The sequence below is a fragment of the Jaculus jaculus genome, chromosome 7 (assembly GCF_020740685.1).
Source record: "Jaculus jaculus isolate mJacJac1 chromosome 7, mJacJac1.mat.Y.cur, whole genome shotgun sequence".
NCBI classification, from domain to species: Eukaryota; Metazoa; Chordata; class Mammalia; order Rodentia; family Dipodidae; genus Jaculus; species Jaculus jaculus.
Genome location: NC_059108.1, coordinates 83531292 through 83544229, shown reverse-complemented (window position 1 = coordinate 83544229; position 12938 = coordinate 83531292). Strand labels below are relative to the sequence as shown.

At 41.4% G+C, this 12938-nt stretch overlaps 1 protein-coding gene across 10 annotated transcripts in view; it reads right to left on the bottom strand.

Annotated features, from left to right (window-relative positions):
* Npas3 (neuronal PAS domain protein 3) overlaps positions 1-12938 on the bottom strand; it is an 895400-nt gene that overhangs the window by 26946 nt on the left and 855516 nt on the right. For all 10 annotated transcript variants that reach the window (XM_045154346.1, XM_045154347.1, XM_045154348.1 and 7 more), the window contains one exon: positions 900-1093. In XM_045154346.1, the coding sequence (XP_045010281.1) occupies positions 900-1093 (194 nt within the window). The remainder of the gene's footprint in view (positions 1-899; positions 1094-12938) is intronic.

The window sequence follows — 12938 nt, the reverse complement described above, 5'->3', positions numbered from 1 at the left end:
TCCCCTCCAAAGGCATTCACAGGGCTCAGGGGACAGAGATTGCCTTTAAGCCTGACAACAAGCTGGCCCAAAGTTTCCTCCCTAAATAGACTTGGTCATTCTTCTTGTGAATGGATTTGCCATGCTGCCTTCCCAAGGCTGATATAGGGCAACTCCTCTCCACCTTGCCTGCACCCCATGATTCTCTCATCATGTCACTCAGATGATGGGCTGGTGACTTCTAGGTGAAAGGTCTGAAAGGGCACCATCCCAGTTCCCTGTCCCTTGCTTTGTGCTTAATGGAAAAAGTGAACTTTTTAATCAGAGGCTAAAATGTGCTTTCATAAAAGCTCAGTTTTAGGGAAGAACTGCCAACTCATTTCTGTGGTGAGTCACTTTTCATAATTTATAAAAGTGAAATCCTGGGGAAGATAAAGTTTTATTTAATAGTGTTGCAGATTCCTTTTGCCAATTGCTTTTGTCTCTGGAGGCCCTTGATTCTCATTTGTTCTCTGAGCTGAATGTCTGTGGAACATTGACCACTAGGAAGCAAGGCCCTTGAATTAGCAGGAAGCGGTCATGCAGAGGCCTGGGGAGATGCCTTTTACGGCATCATTTTGCCAATAATGTCTCAGCCCTGCTCTCTCCCTGGGTCTTCAGCCAAAATGGGTCTCTTTTACAGTGGATGGATGTCTGGGCATCCCAATTCATTCAATTGTTGTCCCTAATGTAAATCAGGGAAGCAATGTAAATGTTAAATAAAAAGCATGTTTGGTGTCATTCCAAGTAGCCATTGAAAACAAGATCAGGATTTATAATGAGCCTTATTGGGAAAGTAAAATCCTTCAGGCAGCTGGTAACACAAACCCTCACCAATGTGCAATCGTGCAACAGGGCAAATGAAAACAAAAACAAAGTACCTATTTTCACAGTAAATGATATTGAGGTCCATATTTACTCGAGTGACGAACATATGGCAGTCAATTCTGACTTCATTGATTGTTGGCGGAGGCAAGGCGTGAGCCACAACCACGAGACCCATGATTTGGCTGGGGACGGTCCTCCCATGGGACAGTGACACTCTTAGGCGTAGCCGGCCTGTTATGTGAATCACCTGGAAAAGAACATTAAGTATAGAGCACCAGTCAAATTTACATCCCAGATGTATGGGGCAGTTCTTCTGACAAATGCAAAATTACACTGGGAATAACCAATGTTAGCTTCTGTGCTTCCATAGTCACGATGGCTGCCAGTGTTCCCTCAGTCCTCATGGTGGGGCACAAATAGTGCTGTTGCTTTTTAAAAATGACTCCTCCTCCCCACATTTAGAGCAAATTCAAATCAGATCAAATGACCAAAAGGTGAGCATTGAGCTACAGTAGAAACAGTTGAATTACTAGCTTTTATTTAGTGGGTGATATCTCTCTCTCTCCAGTTTAGTACTGAGATTCTTCGGCCATCTCCTTTTGGAAGTGTGGCCCAGAGTCTCCCTTTATTCAGAAAACTAACTGATTTGACAAAAGTCATGGATGTCAGTCTCAGTGGCTATGGCATGAGTGGGTTCTTCAGGACTGACATTTCCCATCATGTGTCACCGAGTTAGAAGAAATACCGTAGGGTTAGTGGTCAGGAGGCTTTGGCCCATGCATGACACACTCCGTGCCTTGAGCTCATCCTAAAGGACAGTTAGAAAGAGGTATGTCATTTTGGTGGCATCTCAGAGGTACTTTTCTAGAAAGAGGAGGGAGAATACTGAGCTGCAATGCTTGTTTTCCTGTCTAAAGGATACCCACTGAGAGTCCCAGTCATGCAGCCACAAACATGTGCTTATTTACCTGTACAGGGAAGGAGAACCACAATATTAGCTTCTGGAAATGATGTTTTAGACAAATAAAATCATAAAAGGGCTAAACAATAAAGGGTATATGTGGCCATGCTTTGAGAGGAAGGAAGTGGGTGTGCCTGTCAAAGAGAGAGAGATAGAGATAGAGAGAGAGAGAGAAAACGAACTCTGTGTTCTGAGGTCCCTGCTGCTGCACGCAGGATTCTCTAGAATCAGGTTACAGAAGTGACTGCCATGGTTCATTTTACCACGGAGTCTAATTTAGTGGCTGAGTTTCTATATCTGACGAGCGTCAAACCATGTATTGAGATTCCACTTTTACCCACTTTGTCATGAGGAACCCAGGTGGGAAGTAGGTCTCCCTTGCCTTGCCTTGCCTCTCAGGGATAATACAATCTGGTACCTATCTGCTCTCCTTCCTAGGAGCTTGACTGGCAATTTCTTTTCCATTTTATTTTTGCTTCTCTTAAGTTATTCTGTTTTCCAAAAGCAAGGCACACTCCTGTCAGTCAGGAAGCAGGATCAAAGCTTAAGGGCTGCCCTTCAGAGTCCTAGCTGTTGTAAATAATACCTCTCCTCCGTCACCCTTCACATGTGAGCCCAGAACTGCAGAGCTGGAACATAGGCCAGGAGGATTATTTAGGTTATTTCAGCAGCAGCTTTTTGACCACCCACATTTGAAGTTGACTAAATTCATACTTAATGCACCTTTGCTTTAAGCTTTGGTCAGATGAGCTACTTTATGAATATTTGAAAGTGTTCCTGGAGGCAAGGATGCTAACACACCATCATAGACACACATTTTTGCAAGACCTCATTAACTAATAAAGAAATAGCTAAAAGAAGCAGGATTAACTTCACAGGAGGGGTATGGCGGTGCCCGGTCCTCCTCCCAGCTAGGCTTACATAGCTGCACATTTATCATGATCTGTCTTGCTTTATCAGGAAAACTCAGCTTCTTGGAAAAACATAGATCTATAAATGCTCAGGAAAATACGCACTCAGAAATGATATGCTAAATAAATCCCTGCTTCGTATTCTATTCCAAAGCAATTTAAAGGCATCTGGGCTAAAACACATTTGGGGCAGGCAGATGGAGGGTGGTGCTGGATATCAGATTTACTGACCTCTGAGTTCCCATCTTGACAGTGGCATGGTGAGACCAGTAAAGTCTAGACCACATTTTCTGATTCTGTGACCCTGGGCAAGTCACCCAGCCTCTCTGTTTCTCAGTGTCTACTGTGAAGTGGGAATAATAGTGACTATTCTGCAGTTGTGTTCCGAACGTCACGTGGAAGTAATGCTTTATAAATGTAAAGAATTCTCTGTTTTTTTTAAACCAATATCTCTGCTTGTGTTTATCATTAAGTAATAAGGATAAGGACCACTAGCCGGGCGTGGTGGCATATGCCTTAAGGAGGCAGAGGTAGGAGGATTGCTGTGAGTTCGAGGCCACTCTGAGACTACATAGTTAATTCCAGGTTGGCCTGGACCACAGTGAGACCCTACCTCGAAAAACAAAACAAACAAACAAAAAAAGGATAAGGACCAAATAGTAATTTAATGTTTAGCCAAAGACCTAATAAATATCTTATTATTTTGGAAGTCTTTGTCTTTCACTTTTTCGGGGGAGAGTCTTTGTGTTTCATTTTTTTAGGTGAGGCAAGAGAGTCTGGCAAGTTCATTACCTGTCTGGTCACCTAGCCTGGAATGACACACAATCTGGGGTTTGGGTTTCTGTATCTTATTTGAGTGACATCTCACTTTTGTTATGCCTGCATGTACTTTGTGTTAGCATTATATACTGAACAGTATTCAATACTGAATGAAACATCAGAAATTTTGTCAGACACCAATTTCCTTACCTAAGTAAACGGTATTATGTATTGCAAAAAATATTTTATTTAGAAGCAAAAGCTCAGGTTATTTGAAAAGTCTTTGAGAAATAGTATATCATTAGCAGAAGAAAAAAAGAAAATTATCCATGTAGCACTTAAATATCTATCAAGAATGTCAAAGAATGATTTTAGGGTGTGTCTGTCTGTCCATCTATCTGGGTATAAGAGAGGGTGTGATTGAGGAGAAGAAAGGTAAATCTGTTGGATTGCACAGTTAATTTTTAGGCTTAAGAGAATATAGTTTTCCCAATCCATTTCATAATGCTGGCAGAGCTTTAACCCCCATGTGACTGGCTATGTTCAAGTTTTAGAACATGTCTGACAGCATGTACCTAAACATGTAGATAGCTGACATTTTCATTTTGTAGTTGCCTTTAGTTTTGAGAAGTAGAGTAAAGCATACTGTCAAAAGGACCTGGGTTCAGTTCTAGCTTTGATACTTTTGATGCTCCAAAAATGGAAATAGCTTGCCTTATTTTCTTTCTTTTTTTTTTTAAAGAATTTTTTAAAAATTTATTTATTTATTTATTTGAGAGCGACAGACACAGAGAGAAAGACAGATAGAGGGGGAGAGAGAGAGAATGGGCGCGCCAGGGCTTCCAGCCTCTGCAAACGAACTCCAGACGCGTGTGCCCCCTTGTGCATCTGGCTAACGTGGGACCTGGGGAACCGAGCCTCGTCCTTAGGCTTCACAGGCAAGCGCTTAACCGCTAAGCCATCTCTCCAGCCCAACTTGCCTTATTTTCAAGTCAGTATATCAGAGACTTTAAGCCTAGCACAAGGAAAATAAACATACTCATCCTGCAATATCTATGAGGGATCATTTCTAGGACTCCCAAAGGAGACTGAAATCTGCATATGATCCAGAATTGTCTAGTTCCTTTTCTTGCTTTGTTTTGTCTTTCTAGGTAGGGTTTCGCTCTAGCCCAGGCCCATCTGGAATTCACTATAAAGTCTTGGGGTGGCTTTAAACTCATAGCAATCCTCCTACCTCTGCCACCCAAGTGCTGGGATTAAATGTATGCAATACTATGCCTGGCTAGTTCCCTTTTATTTTTATTTATTTAATTTTTTGAGTCTGTGCAGCTTAGGCTGGCCTCAAACTCATCATCTTGATGCCTTAGCCTCCTGAGCGCTAGGGTCATAGAAATGAGCTGCCATGCCTGGCCCCTGTTCTGACTCTTCATGTAAACTAATGTAGTGTTTGCATGTAACTGGTGCATACCCTCTTGTATACTTTAAATTGTGGCTAGATTGCTCATCATACCTAGTACAGAGCTCATGCTATGCAAGTCATTGTCATGGCGTGTTGTGCAGTGAGCAATGGCAATAAAAAGTCCACACATGTGAAGTACATATGGGCATCCTCTAAATATTATTTAAAGTTCTTTAGGTCTTCCAGGGTTGCGAGAGGACGAGCTGAAGTATACATTTAAGTGCCGACATGTATGTCTCGTCCATAAGACATGCTCAACAAATGCCATTTAAAAAAATTATATATTTTTTATTCATTTATGAGAGAGAGAGAGAGAGAGAGAGAGAGAGAGAGAGAGAGAGAGAGAGACAGAGAATGGGCATATCAGGGCCTCCAGCCACTGCAAACGAGCTCCAGATGCATGTGCTACCTTTTGCATATGGCTAACATGGATTCTGGGGAATTAAACCTGGGTCCTTAGGCTTCTTAGGCAAGTGCCTTAACTTGTAAGCCACTTCTCCAGCCCAACAATGCCATTTTTATTAACCAGCAAGTATAATTCATAGAATGTGATAGAAGATCTTTTTGGATTCAGAGTTGGAAGAAAATACTTTTAGGAAGGCTCTGTGAAACTGGCAGTATACTGTTGACATAGGTCAAATCATAGAGTGGTGAGAAGGGTTTCAAGATAGAGAGAATCCCAACAACAAAGGAATATGAATGGGAACCTGTGGGAATGCCCCGGGTTCCAGGAGCATTTCCACTGGTGTGAGCAGCAGAAAAGACAGAAATGGGACTCAGATGGCAGGTGTGGCCACCAGACCTTTGGAAAAGGGGTCACACATGACTTTTGAGACTGTGTCATAGCAGTATTATGACAACTGATGCCATTAGTAACTGGGAATGTAGGAACAGCTGAGCAGTGTGGGAACAAACATGATTTACCTGGGAGCAATCTGTGTAGGAGCAATCTGGGGAGATCCTTGGTGTCCAAGGGATGGTTGACAATAAGAGTCAGGCACTTAAGTAGTAATGAATTAAGTAATAGTAGCAGTAACTGAAAAGTATCATTTTAGAATTGCCCCTGCCTACCCCAGGATAGTTAGAATTCAAGAAATTCATTGACACTGTCAATGGAGAAAATCTATATAAGAAGACAATGCCAAAGACATTTATTTTGGTCCCTTTAAGTACCTGAAACCTAAGCTTTTTTTTTGTCTATATATTTTTTTCTTTTGTAATGGTTATGACAGTCCTGCCTTTTGAGGGCCAGACATCACACTCACAAAATTTTATTAGAGTGTATTGTTATAATTATCCTATTTTATTATGAGTTAGATTATTGCTATTAATTATCTTATGTAATACCTGATATATAAATTAAATTTTCTCAGAAAAAATATAGCATGCAATGGTTTGGTAATATCTGACATCTCACGATCTACTGGAGGGTGTTTTGGTTTATGTGTGTTGTTTTTGTAGTTCTGGAAGTCAGATTGAGTACAGGACCTTGTACATATTAGGCAGGAATTCCACCACCTAATTTCATCCTTAGCCATTGGGTATCTTGGAATATATGTCTTGTGGCTAAGGGGAGAATATTGTACTTTTCTTTTCAGAAAAATTGAAAAACTGTGAAAGCTCCTAAGGACCCTTCTTCTCCATCCATAATTGCATTTTAAAATAAATTCCAAGCTTGTCACACCATCACAAGTCCTGGCAACAATATTCCAAAGAATGGGTCTGGGTCTCCTTGTAAAGTTAAGAAGATGAATGGGAAATGATTATGAATACAGATATAGAAGCAGAAACTCTGCTATTATGTCAAGAGCCAGGAAACCATAAAAATAATGCAGTGTATTAAAATGAAAGGGTAGAAATAACAATGGGTTGGGAATTTAGAACATCTGACTTTGGTCCTGGTTCTTTAAGCATGGCAGGTCACTCAGCTTGAACAGGGCAGTATTTCTTCAGACAGAAGATGGTAACGAGCTGGATGAGGAGCTCTAGAACCAAATACTCAACTGAGTGGCCTTTACTGTGCTGCTCTATTTGCATTCCCCCATCCCCACTAAGCCCTTGTTGGGGCAGCAGCTTCAGAGTATCACTGTGATTTGGTAGACAGAACTCAGCATTAATAAGTAAGGATTTTATGCATAAGATCTGAGCCAGATCCGTGCTTTGGTTCTGATCAATGGCACGTTAAAAATTGCTTCTGGTTTTAAAAGGTTTACCTTAGTCTAGTCTTAAATCTAGTCTATAGATATTCTTCAAATGAGGTTTTTGAACTGAGAGATTCTTTGCCCCTGAGATCAATTTTATATAAGAGCTCCATCCTCATACTTCCCTTCACCATTTTTTGTCATAACTGGATGTACAAAAAAAAAAAAGGCCTATATTTTTCTCAGCTCCTTCCATAGCACTGCACAGATGTCAGCAGTAAGGGAGCAGGACACACAGGATTTCTGAGTTGAACTGCTACCATTTTAGTGAGCTGTGCAAATAGCATTAGCTTGTCCTAAAGTGAAAACAGTCATTGTTTGGCTTGTACATTTCTCTGATACTGAGTTGCTACAGAGTTTAGGATGAGTGTGGGAGTGCTAACAAGCCTAGACAAATATCTATTTTTCTTCCTGCCATATGGTCCTTTCACTTGACTACAAGTGACACACACTTAGATGTGCTCCCCAAATATCATCTTGTTATCAACAAGCCCATCACGAGACCTTGATAAAACCTCCCCTCTGCCAATATACAAGGGAAGAAGGTCTGCAATGGAGAGATGCATCTGGAAGCTATTCTCTTGTTTCAAAATAATTCTCAGATGTAGTAATAGGAAATGTTTTCATTATCAGAAAGAAGTGCTGAGTACTATGTGCATTATTTTCCACGTGTAATGTAAAGCACAGAACAGGCTAGGTGGCGAGGGGAGCAGGCAGGACTACAAGCATGAAATAACTAGATTCTGGGTGTGTAGAGCATCTTCAGAGAGGTCTGCAGTTGTCCTTTACAGGAATCCAGATCTACTTTAAAAATTAAGCTTCCTTCTGGCACTCTGGTCTTTCCCTGCTGGACCCTCCCCCCACTTCCACCTTATAGAAGTCTGCTTTAGCATACAGATCATCAAATCACTATCTCAAGAGGGAGGGCCAGCTAATTATTTAAATGATGGGGGCTTTGAGGTGGCCCCAAAGCTGGGAGCGATAAGGGCTTAGCTGGATCTTTGGAACCAAAACATTTAGCCTACTGTGCAACAACTTAATTTACATCAGCAGGTGAATACTGACTTTGTATTTATTACTTCATGCAAATTCTTAGGGCGTGTTTTCAGGGTTTAGACCATATGCACAGGATAGAGATAATGCTAACAGGGCTGCTGTCTATCTGACTTTTGCCATTTAGATCTTTGTGCAAGGCCTGGAAATAAGCAAGCAAATAAAGCTCTCCAAACCCTAGATGTAACTAGTGTCCAGTTCACATAAGCAAGTGCCACAGAGAAGAGAGCTCAGGGCTGCTAAATCCTCTGGGATGCGGGTATAGATTGTCAGTTTTCCTTTTCCTTCTAGGATCTTAGATTACTTCCAGAGTCTGACTGTAGAACTAAAACTGTAGACTTTGTTTTAAATTACACAGGGGGACTTTAAGTAGGGAAAGCTGACTTCTCAAGGAGGTAGCCAGATTGGGAGGAGGTGATACTCAAGGGAAATAAACATGGGCAGGGAATGATGAGCCTGACAACTTCCAAGGCCAAGGAGGAAGTAACAGGAGACTTGGTCCTGGGATGTTATTACCAGCAAGGCATCAAGATGATTCTGAACTCAATCAAGTGGATGATGACATTTTTCCTGGGAATTTGTTCCAAAGAATATCCATAAGTTCAGGGGTCTTCATATTGAATAAGTAGTGAAGGGAAAGAATTTAGCACTTAAGGACACATTTCCAGTAAGCATTAGAGTTACAGGTGGGCTCAACCTTGGTGACGGAGGAGATTAGGTGAGGCTGGGTACCAGAGAGGTCTGGCCAGTTTTTTTTTTTTTTTTTTTTTAGGTAGGGTCTCACTCTAGTCCAGGCTGACCTGTAATTCACTCTGTAGTCTCAAGGTGGCCTCAAACTAACAGCGATCCTCCTGCCTCTGCCTCTTGAGTGCTGGGATTAAAGGCATGAGTTTTTAACTGGATAGGTCAGTTTTAAGAATGAAGAACCCTGGCAGAAACCCAGAAACCAGTCTTGCTGGGTGAAAGGCCATAATTACATTAGAAGTATTAATTCTCAGGGACACCATGACCAGTGGCTTTGAATAGAGGTGGGGTAAGGAGGAAGGACAATGTCATGAGGTCACGCTGACGGTTGATCTAATTCCTATGAACCTGAGAAGTTTGACCCAGGAAGTAGACACCTCTGAAGGACTACAGAAGGACCTTCTAGACTGACAGACTGAGTAAAGGAAGGAAGTCAGGCTAATTTTTCTGCTTTCCCTGAGGTACTAAGGTGCTAAAGGAGAAATACCTCAGGTAAAATATGTGTGTGAACACGGGCATTCCTATCTTACAAATGGAGTTCCTTTAGATTAGCACACAAATACCTAAAATGACCACATTGGCCTGACATACAAGGGAAAACATACTATGCTATTCAGTGGGGAAGCATAAAACACCTCACGCTGAAATCAGGGATTTGTTTTAAGCAAATCAACAGAAACAACTTATAGGATTAGTGGAGTCTTAAATGTGGTTGTAGAAGAACCACATGGAGTCCCAGAACCATGTCCAGCAACTTCACAGCATGTGCTCAGGTCCTGCCTTGCTGCTTTGGATGGTAGTGGCCCTCTTGTCCACTCAGTTGCAGCGTCTTTCCAGAGAAAGAGATGAACCGAGCCCACAGAGCAAAATACGACCACTCAGGGGCACATCCTAGCCCACCTTCCAAATGAGAGGAGCAAGATGAACATATATTTACAATTAAACTGTACTAAAGACAGTTCTACTCGATGCCTTTTGGATCTCAGAAAATGGAAGATTGGAGGCCTGGGCTGTTGTGAGCTAGGGCATGTTTCCGGTGCCTGGTGCTTGCTCCTTTCTTTGTCAAAAGGTCTCCTTTCGCTCAGTGGTCACACCACAGTGGGCTGCTCTGTTGTGCTGGGAGCCTCCTGGGGGAGGCTGAACTCCACCAATCCCCTCCCCCTCACTGGCCTGCCCCTGGCTCAGTTCCTGATTAATTCAGGGGATCTAGGGAGGTTAACCCTTAGTTTGATAGCTCCAGCAGGGAGCTGAGGCGAGATTGCTAGTAATTTATCACTCTTGTTTTTCTTTCTTTCTTTTTTAATGCAGAGATATTTTCCAAGGCAACAAATAAAAATTTATTTTTAAAACCCACATTTAACATACATTAGGCACCGTATTCTCTACTCACATGACTATGTCCCTAAACATAACAACTACTTCTCATTTATCTCTTTTAACAAACTTCAAATACAGAACATGAAAAATATAACCACAATCACAGCTGTAGCTGCTCCAAATGGTCCCAGGCCCCATATCTGCTTTTTGTTCCCTTTGGAGAAAACAGTCTTCTACCAGAGATAAGATTTTTTTATTGGGATAGTTTAACTAAGCTGCTGAGATCTCCTTAACGAGATTATGTAAATGTATGCCAAGAATATAAACCACATTTTCTCTGAGAGTGGAACACTTCAAATATCATTTAATAAAACAGGACCACGACAGAAACACCTCGATAAATTGTTATGGGGCAAAGCAGGAAAGCTGAACTATACACATTTGATCAAATTTCATCTGATTCGGTTACTTTATTAAAGTCTCCTAGAGAAGGGCAGAGGACCATTGTGCCGCAGGAGAGGCGACTTTCTTATTCTCCTTCACTTGATGTGGAGGATGGGTGTCACCTCTCTTGCAAACACCACCCCTCCAAGACCCACTGTGGCTTAATGTCACTGACATGAGTGAGGGTGGAGAAGCAGGTCTTCTCAATAAAACAGGCTGCAATTGTATCTTCCAACACAATGAAGACTTGGGACAAGTCCCGTGCCAGGCAGAGTAAAACCTGAGTCCTTACTCCTACTTCCTGCCCCACTTCCAGGAGAAACACCATGATGCAATGACACACTTTCTTTGGAGCCCATGAATCTTATTAGGAAAAATATAACAGATAATATGGACAAAAACTTATGCAAGGATATGTTTCTAGTCTTTGCTCAATACCTTTGTACATTATGCTTAAATTTCTTGAGTTTGGATTGGAGGGATGGCTTAGTGGTTAAGGCACTTGCCTGCAAAGCCAAAGGACCCTGGTTCGATTCCCCAGGACCCATATAAGCAATATGCACAAGGTGACACATGTGTCTAGACTTTGTTGGCAGTGGCTAGAGGCCCTGGCGTGGCCATTGTCTCTGAATTTCTCTCCCCCTCCCTCCCTCCCTCCCTCTCTCTTTCTCAAATAAATAAAAATTTTAAAAAAAATCTTGACTTTGACAACCAGTAATGCTCTAGGTTAGTCTTTTATTTTTCTCTTGGGTTTGACTGCAAAGTTTTACATCACTATTCTATACTCTAGCACATGTAACCAATGTACAAAGCAGCTTTTCTCTGTGGACCAAGGGCTCTCCAGCATGAAGGGGGCAGTGCTAGAGTCTGTTCTGCTGCTGAGAGGAAATATGCAGATGGCTCCATGGAGGGAGAGCCTGCTCTGCCTCTGTCTTCACCCTAAAGAGCTGTGGGACAATGATTGTGCTTAAGAGGAATCTCCTGGACATGGAAGTTTGTAAGCCTTTCTTCTTCAGTTTCAGAAGGTATAGACTTAAAGATAATGGTCCATCAGACAGGCAGACTGGAGGGCAAGTCTACTGAGGTGGAACATTATTCCCTTATAGGAAAACCAAATTATAATAATTACTTTTCTGATAATTAAAATTATTTAAAGCCAACAGGTCAGTCATATGTATTTTCAAAAAAATATTTATTTGAGAAAGAGTATGGGCTCCAAGGCCTTCTGCCACTGCAAATGGACTCCAGATATATGCACCACTTTGTACATCTGGCTTTCCATGGATACTGGAGAATCAAACCAGAGCCACCAGGCTTGCAAGCAAGTACCTTTAACTGCTGAGCCATCTCTCCAGACCAATCATATGTAGTTTGAAAAAGAATTTTAAACTGCAGTATCCCTCAAATTTAGACATGAAATTCCTTAAAAATCAAACTAAAAATGACCACTTACCTAGTTCCTTTCCTACTATTCAATAGGAGGTATCAGAGGACCCTTGTGTGTATATGTATGTATGTGTGTGGGAATATATATGTAAATATATATATAATATTATATAATATGTTTAGATGAACTGATCAGACTTAGACTGACTTTCAAAAGACCCATGGCACTGACATGGCCTATTATCCATTCAGCAGAACACTTGCCTTCTGTGCGTGTCACCAGCTCATTTGCTGCATTTGGTTTATTCAGCCATGATTAGAGATAGTCATTTACAGTCACACATTTGGAAACTCCTTAACAAGCTTCTAGCAGTTTCCTTTCCAAAGCTGTTTAAATAGATGAGGGTGTAGTGTCAGCAGCGACAGCACTTTCCTCAGCCCCACTGATTCCTGCTGCTATTTCTATGTCTTTATCAGGATTTCCATTTTGTAGAAAGGCTTAAAACAAGATTCAGGAAACAAAGCAGAACAATCCAGAGCTGAGAGGAGTCATCATTTTGAGAAGATTGATTCTAAAAATTAAAATTGAAAACATGCTCTATAACCTGAAAGTTCCCTTAAAAAAAGAGTTCCCCTTTACTTTAATTTTCAAGAATACTTTTTGAAGTAATTGGCACAAAGACTGTTCTAGTGCAGAATGCTGCGAGTGTGCTCTTGGCAAAAACATCATAAGCACTAGAAAACTTTAATATGCTCAAGAAGCCAAATACAAACTGACACCAGGAACTCAAATGTGGGAAAAAACAGGAAGAAGAGTAGAGTCTCTCACTTTAATAGGAACCTACATATATAGAGGG